Consider the following 17,668-nt stretch of genomic DNA (forward strand, 5'->3'; position numbering starts at 1 on the left):
AGATTATTGAATTCTTTTTTACCAATTGTAGTATAAAAGTTGTCCTCAATGAAAAACACTCTTTTTCATATCCTGTAACTTCAGGGGTTCCTCGAGATTCTTGGCCCTATACTCTTTTTAATTAACATTAACAATCTTCCAGAATTTCTCTCATCTAAGGTTGCATTGTTCGTTTATGATACTACTACTTATTCTTGTCTTGATAAGAAGCCAACACTCTTTGATTGCTTGGAGGGGGCATTTGAGCTTGAGAAAGATCTCACTTCTGCTACAGCATGGGGCTCTCCGTGGCTGGTAACCTTTAACTCAATTCAATTTTATTCAGCAATTTTTTTAATCCTTATTGCAATAATCTAGATCTTCTTATATTTATGAATGGTAGTGTACTCGATGAGTCATCTACCCTTCATCTTCTAGAATTAGGGGTAAACAGATTCTATCTGTTGACTTAAGGGGTAAACAGATTCTATCTGTTGACCAGCCTTGCACCCCTTCTTCATCTATTAGGCTGGCGCAGATGTATTTTTAATACATTGTTTCCAGTTTAGGATGTTGAATGCTGGATCTTCTTGACTCAATGCATGGGTTTGCTTGTGTCACTGTTTTTACGACTAGGCAACTCATTCTATTATCTCCTTATGAGGGTACAGCTCTAAAACTCAGTTTTATGGTTCTGAGGCCGGCTGGTAGTCAGGTTTCCCGAACTCTGTGGTAGCTCTCAGAGAGGCTGATTCCATCAACAGCTGAAAAATATCAAAGTATTAACAGTGCCATGTTGCGCATGGATGGTGTCCCTGTTTGTACTTTTGGTGTGCATTGCGGAGGCCACATTTGGAGCCCTTTGTTACGGCTTAGGGTTTATTAGTAGTAATGAGGCAATTGCTTGGGCTATTAAACGGTGTTCTGAGTACTATCTATGCTTTGAGTCAAGTTCTTCAAACTAATTTAAAAATGAATAAAGTACCAAAAACTATAAAACACAAAAAACCATCATCATCACCAAGTTCTCTAAACCTATCATTCACTAATATTTGTGGTCTTCGAAGTAACTTTTCCTCTGTTGAGTCTTATCTCTTGCAAAGTTCACCAGACCTACTTGCTCTTTGTGAGACTAATTTGAGTTCAGCTGTCTCATCTTGCGATCTTAGTGTTGATGGTTATCTTCCTCTGATTCGTAAAGACTCCAATAGTCACATGCTTGGCCTGGGCATTTACATTCGTAAGAATTCACCTGTTTGTCGTGAAACTAGGTTTGAATCCACAGACTATTCTTTCATGTGCTTTCGTTTAGCACCACTTCACTCTATTGCCTTTCTCTTTGTTCTATATCGCTCTCCTTCATCTCAAGACTGCACTCTTTTTGATGTTATTTCTGATCATATTGACCAAGCCCTCTCTCTTTATCCATCAGCTAATATAGTTGTTGTCGGTGACTTTAATGCTCACCACTCTGAATGGCTTGGCTCTAGTGTCAGTGACTCTGCAGGCATTAAAGCCCACAACTTTTGCCTTTCTCAATCCCTAACTCAAATAGTCAACTTTCCAACTCGCTTTCCTGACAATCCTAATCATTTACCTTCTCTACTTGACTTATGTCTTGTTTCTGATCCTAGTCAGTGCTCAGTTTCTCCACATTCACCCTTAGGTGCTTCTGATCACAGTTTGATCTCTTTAAAACTAATATCTCATTCTTCTTCATCACCTGAATCCCCCTATTATCGAACCTCTTACAACTACAGTAAAGCTGACTGAGATTCTTTCCGTGATTTTCTTCGTGATGGCCCTTGGGTAGAAATCTTTCAACTTCCTGTCGACAAATGTGCTTCTTACATAACTTCGTGGATTCAGGCTGGCATGGAATCTTTTATTCCCTCTCGACGATTCCAGGTCAAGCCTCACTCTCCTCCATGGTTTTCCTCACACTGTGCTGCTGCGATTGCCAATCGAAACCGTTACTTCCATATTTATCAGCAAAACAATTCTCCAGAAAACAGACGTCTGTTTATTACTGCTAGAAACAACTGTAAAAAGGTTTTGTCTACACCAAAACCCGCTATTCTCAGGTCATGAAATCTCGTATCTCATCTCAAAAATTAGGCTCTCGTGACTTCTGGAGAATCTTTAATAATATCAATAATAAGGGCAAATCTATAATTCCACCTCTCTTGTATGGTTCAGACTTTGTCACCTCACCTAAAGACAAAGCCGAACTGTTTGCTAAAAACTTTTCATCAATATCATCTCTTGATTCCACTAATTGCGTTCTACCTGATATTGCCAACAAACAGGTTGATCCATTGCTTGACATTCATATCACTCCAGCATCTGTATCTAAAGTGATCTCCTGCCTAGACTCTTCTACAGCTTGTGGCCCAGACAACATACCTGTTATTGTCTTGCAGAAGTGTTCTCCGGAGCTGTCGTCTATACTCTCAAAACTATTCAACAAGTGCTTATCAGAGTCTTGTTTTCCAGCCTGCTGGAAAGCCACATCTATTATCCCTATCTTCAAAAATTCTGGGGAGCGATCTGATTCGTCTAACTACCGTCCCATAAGTCTTCTTCCTATCATAAGCAAGGTTTTTGAATCTTTAATTAACAAACACTTAATTTCTCATCTTGAATCTAATAACTTACTTTCTGACCATCAATATGGATTTCGATCTTCTCATTCTACAGCTGATTTGCTAACAGTAATAACTGACAGGTTTTATCGTGCATTAGATGAAGGTGGAGAGGTTAAGGCCATCGCTCTTGACATTTCAAAAGCGTTTGATAAAGTTTGGCATGCTGGTCTTCTCCATAAGCTTTCTTCTTATAGTGTATCCGGCAACATCTTTAAGATCATTGAATCCTTCCTTTCCAATCGTAGCATAAAAGTTGTCCTCGATGGACAACACTCTTCTTCTTATTCTGTAACTTCAGGGGTTCCTCAAGGTTCTATCCTTGGCCATATACTCTTTTTAATTTACATTAACGATCTTCCAGATATTCTCACATCTAAGGTGGCATTGTTTGCTGATGATACTACCATTTATTCTTGTCGTGATAAGAAACCAACACCCTCTGATTGCCTGGATGTGGCATTTGAGCTTGAAAAGGATCTCACTTCTGCTACAGCATGGGGCTCACAGTGGCTGGTGAACTTTAATTCAGATAAAACTCAATTTTTTTCAGCCAATCGTTATCGCAATAATTTAGATCTTCCTATATTTATGAACGGTGATGTACTCGATGAGTCACCTACTCTTCATCTTCTAGGATTAACTCTTACTTCCAATCTTTCTTGGAAACCATATATCAAATCGGTTGCAAAATTAGCATCTGCTAAGGTTGCATCTCTTTATCGAGCTCGCCACTTTCTTACTCTGGATTCTATTCTCTATCTCTATAAATCTCAAATCCGGCCTTGTATGGAATACTGTTGCCATATCTGGGGCGGATCTTCTAATGATGTCCTTTCTCTTTTAGACAAGGTGCAAAAACGCATTGTAAACATAGTTGGACCTGCTCTTGCAGCCAACCTCCAACCATTATCACATCGTCGTAATGTTGCTTCTCTTTCTCTTTTCTACAAATACTATAATGGGCACTGCTCTAAAGAGCTAGCGTCTCTTGTACCATCTACTAAAATTCATTCTCGTGTTACTCATCATTCAATTAAGTGTCATCCTTTTTCTGTGACTGTTCCTAAGTGCTCCAAAAACGCTTATTCGTCTAGTTTTTTTCCTCGAACATCAGTTCTTTGGAATTCGCTTTCTTCATCTTGCTTTCCTGATTCATATAATTTGCAATCTTTTAAATCATCTGTCAATCGTTATCTTGCTCTACAACCTTCATCTTTTCTCTTACAGTAACTTCCAACTTTAATTAGTGGCTGCTTGCAGCCTTGTTGGAAGCGAAGATGTTTAAAAAAAAAAAAAAAAAAAAATTAACTCTTACTTCCGATCTTTCTTGGAAACCATATATCAAATCAATTGCAAAATTAGCATCTGCTAATTTGCATCTCTTTATTGTGCTCGCTATATTCTTTCTCAGGATTCTATTCTTCATTTTTATAAATCTCAAATCTGTCCTTGTATGGAATACTGTTGCCATATCTGAGGCGGATCTTCAAATGATGCCCTTTCTCTTTTAGAAAAGGTGCAAAAACGCATTGTAAACATAGTTGGACCTGCTCTTGCAGCCAACCTCTAACTATCATCACATCGTCGTAATGTTGCTTTTATTTCTCTTTTCTACAAATACTATAATAAGCACTGCTCTAAAGAGCTAGCATCTCTTGTGCCATCAACTAAAATTCATTCTCGCGTTACTCATCATTCAATTAAGTCTCATCCTTTTACTGCGACTGTTCCTAAGTGCTCTAAAAATTCTTATTTGTCTAGTTTTTTTCCTCAAACATCAGTTCTTTGGAGCTTGCTTCCTTCATCTTGTTTTCCTGGTTCATATAATTTGCAACCTTTTAATTTGTCTGTTAATTGTTATCTTGCTTTATAAACTTTATCTTTTTTCTTCCAGCAACTTCTAACTCTAATAGTAGTTGCTTGCAGCCTTGTATGTATATATATATATATATATATATATATATATATATATATATATATATATATATATATATATATATATATATATATATATATATACACACACACACATATATATATATATATATATATATATCTATAAAATGCTTTATTAAAGCAAATCATAAACTTCAGTTGTTTTCATTTGCTGGTGCTGATTTAAAGCTGCCCCAGGCGTATTTGAAGCTATGACTATATTTAATTTAGTCATAGTTTCGATACTGACTTTATTTTTAGCTTAAAAATCTGCAATTTCATTCTTGAACAATTGTTCTGGCTAGATAGAAAAAAAAATTGATTAAAATAAATAAAATATTGATTAATAAAAACAAGTTTTAAAAATGTTCAAAGCTGCCCAATTTTTTCCCTACTAAAATAATCTGTTAATACTTTTTTACTATAAAATTATTATAACAGTTATTAAAAATATTTTTTATAATAAAATTAAACTGAGTGTTATTATTACTTTTATTACCCAAAAATCAAAATTGAATTTGGTTAATAAAAGAATCTTTTTAATTTGAATTTAATTATAAAATATTCATAAAAATAAATTTCAAAAAAATTTTATTAAATAGTAATGTCATAGCTAGGGGTTTGACAACACCATTTGGATAACAATGCTACTTTTATAAAAGGATGTCTCTTATTATTCTTATAAAATTATGTCTCTTTGTTAATTTTAATAGATTATATAAACTTCTTCTGGTTATTACAGTGTTAATGGTCAATCAAAGGGCAATAGAAAAACAGTTAGTGACAAAGTTTCTCTGTCATTTTAATGTCTTAAAATTTATTACTAATTTTTTTCTTCTATATAACTTTATAATCTATCTTTAGCCTTAAAAAAGGATTTAGTTTAAACAATCTTGAAACTAAATTTCCTTGAAGCATTACTTTAGGTCTGCAAACAGCTAATAGTCACTAGTTGCTAAATCAAAAGAATATGGTGGAAGGGAAAGCAAGTCCATTAGAAGAAATTTTGCTTTATTAAAAATCTTTAGACAAAATATCACTCCAATGTTCTCCAATTCAATATCTGGAATGAATTGAAAACCTGTAGAAGCTTAAAGAAGATAATTTATTTTTTTAAAGTTGTTTTGAACGCTTTTGGAAGGAGTTTTTTTATTTAACTTACACAATTAACCCCCAGTCTACAATATGTTAAAAAACACAAATACATTTGAACTATTACTTTCAGCAAGTTAATATTAAATAAGCCTTTGCTTGATTTGTTTACTGAATTTTTTTATTTTATAAAGAAAGTCTAAAATCACCTAATTGTCTTAACACAGAGCTCTGGTACATAGGTATTTAATGTTCACCATTCCTGATCTAACTGACAATGCTTATATGCTTTGAGCATGGTTTGAACTTACAACTCTTAGATTACAAGCCCAATGCTCTAACCATTGCACCATGGCTGAATTTAATTAATTTTTATATAAATTAGTTTGCTAAAAGTAGGAACATAATTTATAAATAGATTTCAAAATTTTTCAAATATTATCATATAATGTTTAGAATTCCTCATTTTTTAAGCATTTAACAGTTTTAAAAAAAGGGTAAAAACAAATATATATAAAAAAGATGCTTTTAATTAATCTTCAATAATTTCTCATAACAACCTATTGGAATTAGTGGTTTAACTAATCTTCAACAATTTCTCACAACAATTTAAAAAAACATGAAGTAAAATTAAATTTTTCTTTATAAAATTAAAAAGATGTTTTATAAAACCTTTTTTTATTAGAATGATTGACTAATAAAACTTCTATTCTTTTGAATCCTAGGTTACAAATTTATCTTAAAACCTAGGTTACAAATTTTGAACTTGTTTGAAATTAGACTTATCACATTTAAATTTATTACTAAACTTTTATTAAACTGCAGTAAGAGATGATACAGTGATTCTCAATGCAAACAACAGATACAATATTCTACAATATTTCTACAGTACTTTTTCAATATTTGATATTATTTTTAAATAAAGAAATAATTTTTACTTAGTGTTAAACTAATAATTAATTTGCTCAACAAAATATTTAAAATAGATAAATAACTTATTTAGCTTTATTTGAAAAAAATATATATATATACTTTAACATGAGAAGTAATGATCCGAAGTAGATAACTATGAAACTGCTTCAATCCTGGAGAAGTCACATCAGAATATTTCAAAATAGCACATATAATATTCAAAACAGACTGATGAAATATTGGAGGTCCTTGTTCAAGCATCTAAAAAAATTAAGATAAAGGATTTTTAATTTTTCTGACCAATGTACATTTTACATCTTTGTGTTTACACCTTTATGCACAATCCATAACATAAATTTGTATCTCACTTAAAAAAACACATGTATTTTCATGTTATTCGTAACCTAAAAAACGCAAACCTATTTTAATGTTATTAAAAACAAGTTGAGCATTTTCTATGAAAATAAATAAAACACATGCAGTTGCATCTTATTCAAAACAAATAAATTTAAAAAATATAAAAAATGCATATAAAATTTTACATAAAAAGCATTCAATAATTAACAATATAACACCTCAACCAGCAATGCAAGAAGTTGCACGCTGTAATTTGGAAATGCATCAACAAGATTTTTACAAACAACTTCAATCCAAAAGTGAACGCTTTTTGAATATTCTTTTTTGATATACATGACCATCAAAGTAGCAAGGTCTTTTAATTTTAAATTACTTTCACATGCCTAAAAAAAATAACAATACAAGGACACATCATGAACAAGAAAAATTTATAAAAAGTTAAAAATAAAAATCATCAATCTAACCTGAACAATTCTTAGTGCAGCAGCCTGACAAAATTCATCTGGTGTATCAAATGAATTTATCAAACGAGGCAAAAGTGATATAACATTTAATGAAAGCCCTACAATATTTGTTAAAAAGTATAAAATTAATAAACATTAAATAATTAAAGAAAGGAAACCATATTTCAAAAACCATTTATTTCTATAAATTACCTAAGGTCAAATTAGGACTGATTACAGAGATAGAATTCATTGTTGTTAATTTTGAAAGTAAATACTGTGTTTGTTCAGCTGTACCAGATGAAGTTAAACCCTAATAAAGGTTTTTGAACATTTTTCATATGTAAAAATTTTATATTAAAAGATTTCAGTTTTAAAAATGAAATATCAAATAATGATTAAGATTTAAATAAAAATAGGTAACAAACAACAACAATAAACAACAACAATAAACAGCAACAGATAACAAACAACAACAATAAACAACAATAATAAACAACAACAGATAACAAATAACAATTGACAACAACAATAACAATTGATAACAAACAACATCAATAAACAACAACAGATAACAAACAACAACAATAAACAACAACAGATAACAAACAACAACAATAAATAACAGCAGGTAACAAACAACAACAACAAACAACAACAGATAAAAAACAACAATAAACAACAACAATAAACAACAACAATAAACAACAACAGATAACAAACAACAACAATAAACAACAGCATGTAACAAACAACAACAATAAAAACAACAGATAACAAACAACAACAATAACCAACAATAGATAACAAACAACAATAATAAACAACAACAGATAACAAACAACAATAATAAACAACAGATAACAAATAACAATAAACAACAACAGATAACAAACAACAACAATAAACAACAGCAGGTAACAAACAACAACAATAAACAGCAACAGATAACAAACAACAGCAATAAACAACAACAGATAACAAACAACAATAATAAACAATAGATAACAAATAACAATAAACAACAACAGATAACAAACAACAACAATAAACAACAGCATGTAACAAATAACAATAATAAACAACAACAGATAACAAACAACAACAATAAACAACAACAGATAACAAACAACAACAATAAACAACAGCAGGTAACAAACAACAACAATAACCAACAATAGATAACAAACAACAATAATAAACAACAACAGATAACAAACAACAATAATAAACAACAGATAACAAATAACAATAAACAACAACAGATAACAAACAACAACAATAAACAACAGCAGGTAACAAACAACAACAATAAACAGCAACAGATAACAAACAACAGCAATAAACAACAACAGATAACAAACAACAATAATAAACAATAGATAACAAATAACAATAAACAACAACAGATAACAAACAACAATAATAAACAACAGCAGGTAACAAACAACAACAATAAAAACAACAGATAACAACAACAATTAACAACAGTAGATAATAAACAACAATAATAAACAACAACAGATAACAAACAACAACAATAAATAATAACAGGTAACAAACAACAATAAGCATAATAAATAAAACAAAAATAACAATAATAGATAACAACAAACAACAAACAATAACTACAAATAACAAATAAAATAAAATAGAATGCTATACAGATATAAAAAAAAAAGTTACTTTTAAAAGTAAACTTTGCAATCCTGGAAAATTTAACCAATTTATTTTATCAAACACTTTCTCCACACGCTCAACACTTTTTGCGTCTTCCAAATTTAATTTATCAAATACCTATTGAAATTTTATTACATTAAAAATATGGAAATATCTAATAATAAAGATAAAATTTAAATAAATTAAAATTAATAATATACTAGTAATATCTAACTGTAAATATAAAAATAATAAAAATTTAAACATATGCATTGTAAAACCAACACAGGTAATGTCAAACTGTTACATTTTTTTCATAAGCTACTCAAGCAAACTGACTAATAAACAAACAAATAACAAAAATTCAGTGATAAAAATCAACATTTAAGCAAAAATGGCTACCTTATCAATAAGCTTTATTGCAAGCAAAAATTCATGCTCATAATCTGACTCAAGTAAAGATACACCTATCCAAAAAAATCGAGCTAGTATGTCATAAGGACTTTGCGGTAGTTCATTCTCAGAAAACTCTACGGTTGGAGTATCAGAAAAGTCATCTGAAATGCTGCAGCAACAGAAAACACACAAAAAACCAAAAACATTATTTAATATTTAAACTTTAAAAAACAAATACTAGTACTATTTAAAAAAACATAATATAAACTATTTTATATTATGTTAAAAGACATATAAATGAATAATAAATAATTAAATAGTATACATATAGACTTTAACTTAAATCTAAACACCCATTTTATATAAACATTAAATCTAAATATTCTTTTTTATATAAAAAACTTGATTAAGCTCAAACAATTTTATCAAGGAGCATAAAAAGACTTATAAAGTTTGAAACATTTTTCTAGGAAATGGCAAACTATAAACAGTTAAAAAAAATGTTTAACCAGAATAATATTAATAAAATTTGCTTCAAAGATTTATGAATAAATACCTGACTTTAAAATCACTTAATGACCTATAACGTTTATTTTCATGACTGCAATCTGTACTTCTTGATCTTCGATGATGCCCTGCTGGAAGATTTGAAACTGATAAGTCTTTAACACTGCTAAACTTAAATGAGTCAGGTAAAACAAATGAAGCCTTAAGTATAGATTTTGGATGAGGATTGAATGCATAGTCAACTTCAGCCAAAAAAGTAAGAAGAATTTCCATAAAATAACCCTAAGTAAAAAAAATTGTTATCTTTTTAATTGATTACAAGAAAAATCTTAAACTCAGACTTACACTAAAATATATAATTATAGCATATAATCTTAAACTCAGACTTACACTAAAATATATAATTATCAACATATAATTATTAACATATATTAACATATAACTACACAACTATAGTTGCACTTATAAATAAAAAAATGTATCTGTGTTTTATCAATAAAATGTTTTTAATATATATCATTATTTAATATTATTTTAAATGTATAATCTCTTAAACCACAAATGTAAGAAATAAAAATTGAATAAAAAACATTACAATCATAACTTCTAATAAATAGGTACCAGGGTTACCAAATGTTTCTTTTAACAATAATAAGGGATAAAGTACTGCAAGTGTTTAATATAAAAGACACTTACTTGAACATCTTCACCACTATCTGCAACAGATTCTACAAGACGCTGTAAGATATCTGACAACATTGGCCATGACAAAGGAACCTTTAAAGAACGAAATATTTGAAAAGATCTTCCTGCATAATGTCTTGATGAGCAAGATGTTGCCCAATACAAAGACTCTCTACCCCAACGACCACGTAACGAAGATGATGGCAAGGCATCATCAAACAATGAAATTATAATATGTAGGAAAGATTCAAGATGATTGGAGGACTTGATAGTACAGTTTCTAGGTGTAATGTCTTCAAAGGTCCATAACGGTTTACACCCACTAAAATTAGAAAAAAAATTGTTTAATGATTTATCAAAAAGAAACAGTGAAAGTTTTAAAAATTTAAATAAATAACATTTACCTTTTAGCCAGATACTCAATTACATGTCTAGCTCTTTCTGATATGCTCACCCCGTTCTCTTCTAATTCTGGACCATTGACTCTAGTTTCGACATTTGCACTATATGAGAGTAAATCAAAAATTAAGAGTATATAAAAGCATTTTTTTAAATAAAAAAATTGCAAATGAAATAAAAATAAAAAAATTAATAGAAAAACTTGTTATGTTATAGTATTTTAGTCTAAAATAAGTCTTTTTTTAAAGAACTTTTAATAAAAGCTTTAAAGAGTAAAAAAAGTGCATAATTGTAATATTAAATTTAAAAAAAGGAAAGAATAAGAATATATTAAATCAAAACGTAAAAGTGAATAATTTTTAAAATTTGTTGAAATAATTTTGTTTCAGCTCTCAAATTTTAAAGAATGTTGCAAAACATTATTTTTTTTCTTTAGCTTACTTTCAAAAGCCTTGTTATAAATTTCGACTTCAATGGTGCATTTTTTTTTAACTAAAGCTAGAATATGAAATAAAATATTAGAAAAAAATGAAATTCAAATATTTTCTGATTAGAATTCAATTATATAATTTTAAATTCTTCAAAAGTAATAGGGAATTAAATTTTAGATTTTAATAATAGAATTTCTTGTGCATTTCATTTTATATAAAGTTATTCTACAAAAATGAGTTTAAAAAAATTTATCATTTATTTTCAAGATGTCAATAAGTAAAAAGTTGTCAACAAAAAACATATAGAAGCTGGGATATATGATATAAAAAGAAATATACTTCAATCAGAAAAGCTGCACTTATTTACATTGCATTCCATTTTCAACACTAATAGATTGCAAGAACAACAATAAAAAAAAGTTTAAAGAGGTCAGGCTCAAATACTGTGTGTGTTCAATTAAGATTCTTTTTTGAATGGAGATTTGATTGAACATATAATGATGTCATTAAATTCATATGCAGTTACTTTTGTTGCACAATCACTCAGACCTATTCAAAAATGCCAAAGATCTGACAAAGATCAGATTTGTGCATTTATGAACAGATGGTCAAAAAAAATATTAAAAGAAAAACCCACAACTAAGCATTTGCTAAATTCACTTCTTGCATGTTAGAAATATTTGATAGTTATTATAAAATTGCCAACTGTCTTGTATACTTCTTGATTTTCATACTTGGATATACAATGAAACTGATTTCTGTGGTGATGTGGTAAAGCAACTTTGGTGTCCCACAAAAAGGTGCAAAATGCATTTTGAAACTCATTAGCCATAATGAAAAAATCAAAAATAAAATGATTAAATAATGTAACGCTGATAAACCATGCACAACCTTAGTTAAATTTTTATCACTCAAACAAGTGTATGAGTGTAGAAAGTATTTGTGCGCTATACCTGGTTTAACGCTTCTGGATATCAATATACTGAGTTACTTCCATTTCAACTAAAGCAGCATTAATTAACAGGCATCTATCTCAATAATGTTAAACTAACAAATATCATAAAAACCTTTGCCAACACACCTTTAACAATCATTTTCTGAACCAATTATAGAACCTTTAAAGTTTGAGAAATGTAAAGCACTTCACAAAATATTAAAAAATAAATTAAACAAAAACTTGAATGCATCAAGATTTTTCTATTTTTAAAATCTTTTTTTTTCTAGTATTATCTACTAATATAAAAAATTTATGTGAATAATTTTTGTGACTTGATAATTGCTTTGCGCCAACTTAAATTTTTCTTTTTAAATAAAAAAGATCTAAATTTATGACACAAGTAAAAAGCACTACAGTTCTACTTGTAAAACAGTTTGTTTTTTTTCCTGTAAGAAATAATTAAAATAAACTGTTATATATATATATATATATATATATATATATATATATATATATATATATATATATATATATATATATATATATATATATATATAGATTATTTTACTTATTTATGTTGTTTTTTTGTATTTTTTATTTTAAGTAGCGCAGAAGATATATTCAGGTGTTTGACAAAGATGTTTGACATATATATCTAGCTTTCAGTTGTTCTAAAAAGTTTTGGAACATTCTGGGAAAAAAATGCACAAAAAGTTTTAGAAAGTTCAAAACAGTTTTACAATGTTTTATAAAGTACTAGAATGTTATAAAAAGTTGTAAACAGCTGTTGAAAGTTAAAGAAAGGTATGAAAACTTCTAATAAATCATGACAAATTGCTTAGCTAAGTTCGCAATATTATTTTGTGCATTTACTTAGAAAGTACTGAATCATCATCTAGAACTATTTATAAACTAGCCAAAGTCAGTTAGTCAATTGTTTCTCAAGTTCTCAAATGTTACAAGAAATCTTTATCCATAAATTCCAAATTAAGATCTGAAGAAAAAATGAGATTTGAGAATAAAAAGGCGGCCTCTGAAATTTGCTGTTCATGTTTGCAGAAACCATATACGCCAGTCATTTGAATATGAGCAAAAAGATACAAAACATATTGTTCTTTTGTGAAAAAAATAAAGGGTCTTTACAGCATTCACTCTTATCAAAAAACAAAATATCCAAATCATACTGAAAAACAGCAAAATGGTATTAAAACATAAACAAGAAAATTTACAACATTTTGATGAAGCTTGATGGCTGTCTAATTCTTGATGATAAAACATATGTCAAATTAGACTTTACTCAGGCCTTCTCGTAAGAGGTGTGCTATAACACATCTTAAATGACCACGCACATAAAACTTTATTTTGATAACTTGTACACGGCTCTTTGGAAGTTTTGACAATTAGCGCTTTTAAAAAAAACGCTAAAGAAACAAAGCAAACTTAAATTAAAATCAATAATCCATAAACTTAAAAGAGAACAAAATTAAAAAAAAAATAATTAAACTAAATTAACAAAAATTAAAATTTTTTTTTTCAAAGAATAATAAAATAAATTGCAGAAAAACCAGAAAAAATTAAAACATTATTTAATGTAAACTTAACTGTAAGCGAAAGTTAAAAAAATTTATCACAACTCATCAATCTTTATCATTCCATCCCATGAATAAATTGGCTAATACAAGGGCAGATCCTTAATGTGGGAAAGGGTCATGAGTCTGCCCCCCCCCCCCCACACACACACAGATTTTTTATTTATTTTTTTAGAAATCGATGTTTAAAATGTTAGTAACTCAGGCTGTTTAAAAGTGCCATGAATTATAATAAAATTTTGTGGTGCAAGTTTTAAACTTTATTAAAAAGTTAAAATAATACAGGGTGCGACAAATTGACAAATGTGCGTGCATTTGTTAAAAGACAGACAGAAAAACAAAAAACATGTTTCTTAAATTTTGCTTATGCAAATGTTGGCATTTGAGATTTTTCAAAACGAACGCATTACTTAAGCAATTTTTTTTCAAAATAATTTTGTGATTGATAGTTTTTTATTCATTATAAAAAATATATTTAAAATAAAAAAACAATTAATTTCTAAGACTTTTAAAAAAAAGTTCCAAAACATACTTACGTTTTTCAAAAGCGTTATTTTTAAGTCAAATAACTAGAAGAAAGTAAATATATTTTAGTAATTATGTTTTAGCATGGTTTTTGCATGCAAAACAAAAGCGTCCAAAATTTTACTTAAAATGAATGCTTTTGCAAAAACTTCAAAAGAAACCATGCTTAAACATTTCGATGACTTTCTTTTATTGAAGAAAGCGATCATAACGTTTAAGCATGGTTTCTTTAATGTAATTAGCAATTACATTAAAAGTTTAAAGCAAATGAAATTTTTTTGAAAAACAAAAATTGAATAAATTTACCAAGCATCTTTGATGTATTTAATAACTCGTTAACTAGAACAAAAATTATTTGAAAATAAAACTCCCTCATTTGACATATTCTCTTAAATTTATTTATTGACGTTTGCCAATAAATATACGAAAGTCAACATTCATTATAAAAAAAAACAAAAAAACAATATGTCACACCCTGGGATAGTTAAAAAATAGTTGGCAGATGCGATTGTTTCAAGATTATTGTAATGTATTTTTTTTAATAAATAATTTTTTATTAGAAATTATATTTCCATGATAAAACAGTTTGTAATTATTTTTTGATAGCTTCTGTACTCAATTTGCCTTAAATTCTAATCTGAATATTTTTCCAATGATCGCCTTTTATTACGTTGCAATAAAGTACTCAGGAAATTTTGTAACAGTTTAATTGAAATTATGGAATCAATTAAATTAAAAATCGCATTTACATTTGCTTTGTTTTTTTCCAGTGCATTTTTTAAAAGCGCTAATCGTCAAAACTTGCAAAGAGTCATGACCAAGTTGTCAAAAGAAAGTATTATATGCGTGGTCATATAAGGCATGCAACCGCATGCCTCTTACGTGAAGGCCTGTTACTCAAACACATGCTCACAGATTTATGCTGGTATTAAGCAAGGAGCTGTCTTTAATAAAAATAAATAAGCTGGATAAGTTTGGCAGGAAATGTATGATTTGACAAGCAATTAGTAGCAGTGGCAAAAATTGCATGTCATTTGTAACCTTAATGATAACGAATGCCTAACTCTACAAGAAGGAGTGCCTGGAAACCATCTTCTGCCTTTCACACTCATTACATCTCATAACATTCCTCCTTTTTTTGTTTTTGTTTTTGTTTTTTTCTTCCTGTTACGGCCTTATTTAGTTTCTATGCTAAAGCAACAAGGAACTATGAAACTATGCTAAAGCTGGTACTGACAAAATGGCGTTGAAGTCATACTTAATGATCACAATCCACCAAATTTCACAAAAAGTCATAACACTTTAAAAACATACTGAATGTTTTTATTTTATAAAAATAAAAACATTCTAAATGTTTTTATTTTTTTATTGTAAAACATGTGCGGATTGTTGCTACATCAACTATATTATAGCCTGCTGCTACAAGGGAGTGCTACTAAATCAACTATCTTATAAGCCTGCTGCTACAAGGAAGTGTTGCTACATCAATTGAGGGTTTGGTTGGGGTATGCAGTCAAATAATAGTATATCAAATAATAAATAATAAAACTTTCCGGTTTTTAAAACAATAAAAAAAAACAACAACTTAACACTGACCTAACAATGGAAAAATTAAAAAACGACCTCGCAAGAGTGTGTATATATATGTGTATATATATATATATATATATATATATATATATATATATATATATATATATATATATATATATATATATATATATATATATATAGTATTTTACTAATGGTAGCTAGTAATAGTTCAACAAATAATATGTTATTTAATTATTGATAAGAATAATTAGCAAGTCAATAGGTTAAAAATAAAAATTTTTTTATAAAAAATACCATACCCAGAGGCACCTAAGGTTTCTTCTGTTCCTAAATCTCCATCATTTGGGACAGTTGTGCAACTAGCAATCTGGCTTAACACAGTTGAAGAAACGGTTTGAAAATCCATAAGTGCCTTTGCGATTGTTGAATGATCACTGCTACATACTAGCACTACTATTAAATTAATGATCAACCGCTTACAACTCTCATACACCAGAGGCTTAGGATGATCTAACCCTATATTGAAAATTATGTTACAATTACAATATGAATCATGATAAGTTATATACAAATTATTTCAAATCAAAGCTATATACAAAAGTTTACAACTGTAATTAACTTTTCCTTGTTTGTAAATTATAAATATACTACCTAGAAAGCTAACATGGAGCAATAAAGGCAGATCCTCAACCCATGGTATATCTCTTTGATCTGAAATTATCTCCGTAAGTAACATCAATGCAAAGTTACATCTAAAAAATAAAATTGTACAGATGATATACATTACTTTGACCTTTCTATGGTATATAAAACTGAGAAAAAGGTGTAATGAAGCCCTTCCAAACCTCACAAAGTTTCAAACCATCTTTAATCATAGAATATAAATAGATGTACAATGCAACTGCAAACTTAGGTCTGCACAGTAATAATATATATTTTGAGGTAAATGGAAATACAAAACAATTTTTTTTTTGCCTAATACCTCATAGAGATCATATAATTTCAATATATACTAAAAACTAATCCTAACAGAAAAACGTTGGTATTGTTTCATCATAAATGATATATTAAATATCATTTTCTATGAAATAAAGAAAAATTGACAAAGGAATTTAGAATCTTAATTTTTTGAAATTTTTGGCAGGTCTGCTTTAGCAATAAAAACAGGATTGAAAAATGCATCATTATCATGGAGAAAAGTTTCATCCAAACTGTGTCATTCAGAATGTTGAGCACTTTAAAAAAGTAATGATCTGGTCATCAGGGGCAAAGGTAATGAAAATCTGTAGTTATAAAAGGTATGAGGTAAGATCAGTATAAAGTCTAACAAAAATTGGTTGATTCCGCAGCTCAGAGAATAGTTTCCAAATGGAGAAGCATTCATTTTATGCAAGATAGAGTTTCCTGCCATACAACACAACCTGTTAAAATTTTTTTTGAAAAGCAAATTGTTCCTCTTATGGATAGGCCGGCTAATAAAATGTGTGGGAGTTGATGATGAGAGAAGTGACTAAAAATGCAATCGCAAACAACACCTAACTCTTAAAGGAGATTACTTAAGGATGGAATTATCATCTTCAAATGAGTACAGTCATATATTAACAGCATTTGCACCAAATTA

The 17,668-nt window shown here is 28.8% G+C and overlaps 1 protein-coding gene across 1 annotated transcript in view; it reads right to left on the bottom strand.

Annotated features, from left to right (window-relative positions):
• The window catches only part of LOC100205062 (protein furry homolog-like), a 94,921-nt gene that overhangs the window by 18,793 nt on the left and 58,460 nt on the right, over positions 1 to 17,668 (bottom strand). Inside the window, exons 23-33 of the mRNA XM_065813676.1 lie at positions 16,699 to 16,799; positions 16,347 to 16,563; positions 11,017 to 11,115; positions 10,625 to 10,934; positions 9,978 to 10,210; positions 9,428 to 9,590; positions 9,053 to 9,163; positions 7,580 to 7,679; positions 7,388 to 7,485; positions 7,142 to 7,306; positions 6,687 to 6,827 (exon numbers count right to left, since the gene is read on the bottom strand). Coding sequence (XP_065669748.1) covers positions 6,687 to 6,827; positions 7,142 to 7,306; positions 7,388 to 7,485; positions 7,580 to 7,679; positions 9,053 to 9,163; positions 9,428 to 9,590; positions 9,978 to 10,210; positions 10,625 to 10,934; positions 11,017 to 11,115; positions 16,347 to 16,563; positions 16,699 to 16,799 — 1,738 coding nt within the window. The remainder of the gene's footprint in view (positions 1 to 6,686; positions 6,828 to 7,141; positions 7,307 to 7,387; positions 7,486 to 7,579; positions 7,680 to 9,052; positions 9,164 to 9,427; positions 9,591 to 9,977; positions 10,211 to 10,624; positions 10,935 to 11,016; positions 11,116 to 16,346; positions 16,564 to 16,698; positions 16,800 to 17,668) is intronic.

This window comes from Hydra vulgaris, chromosome 12 (assembly GCF_038396675.1).
Source record: "Hydra vulgaris chromosome 12, alternate assembly HydraT2T_AEP".
Taxonomy (NCBI): Eukaryota; Metazoa; Cnidaria; class Hydrozoa; order Anthoathecata; family Hydridae; genus Hydra; species Hydra vulgaris.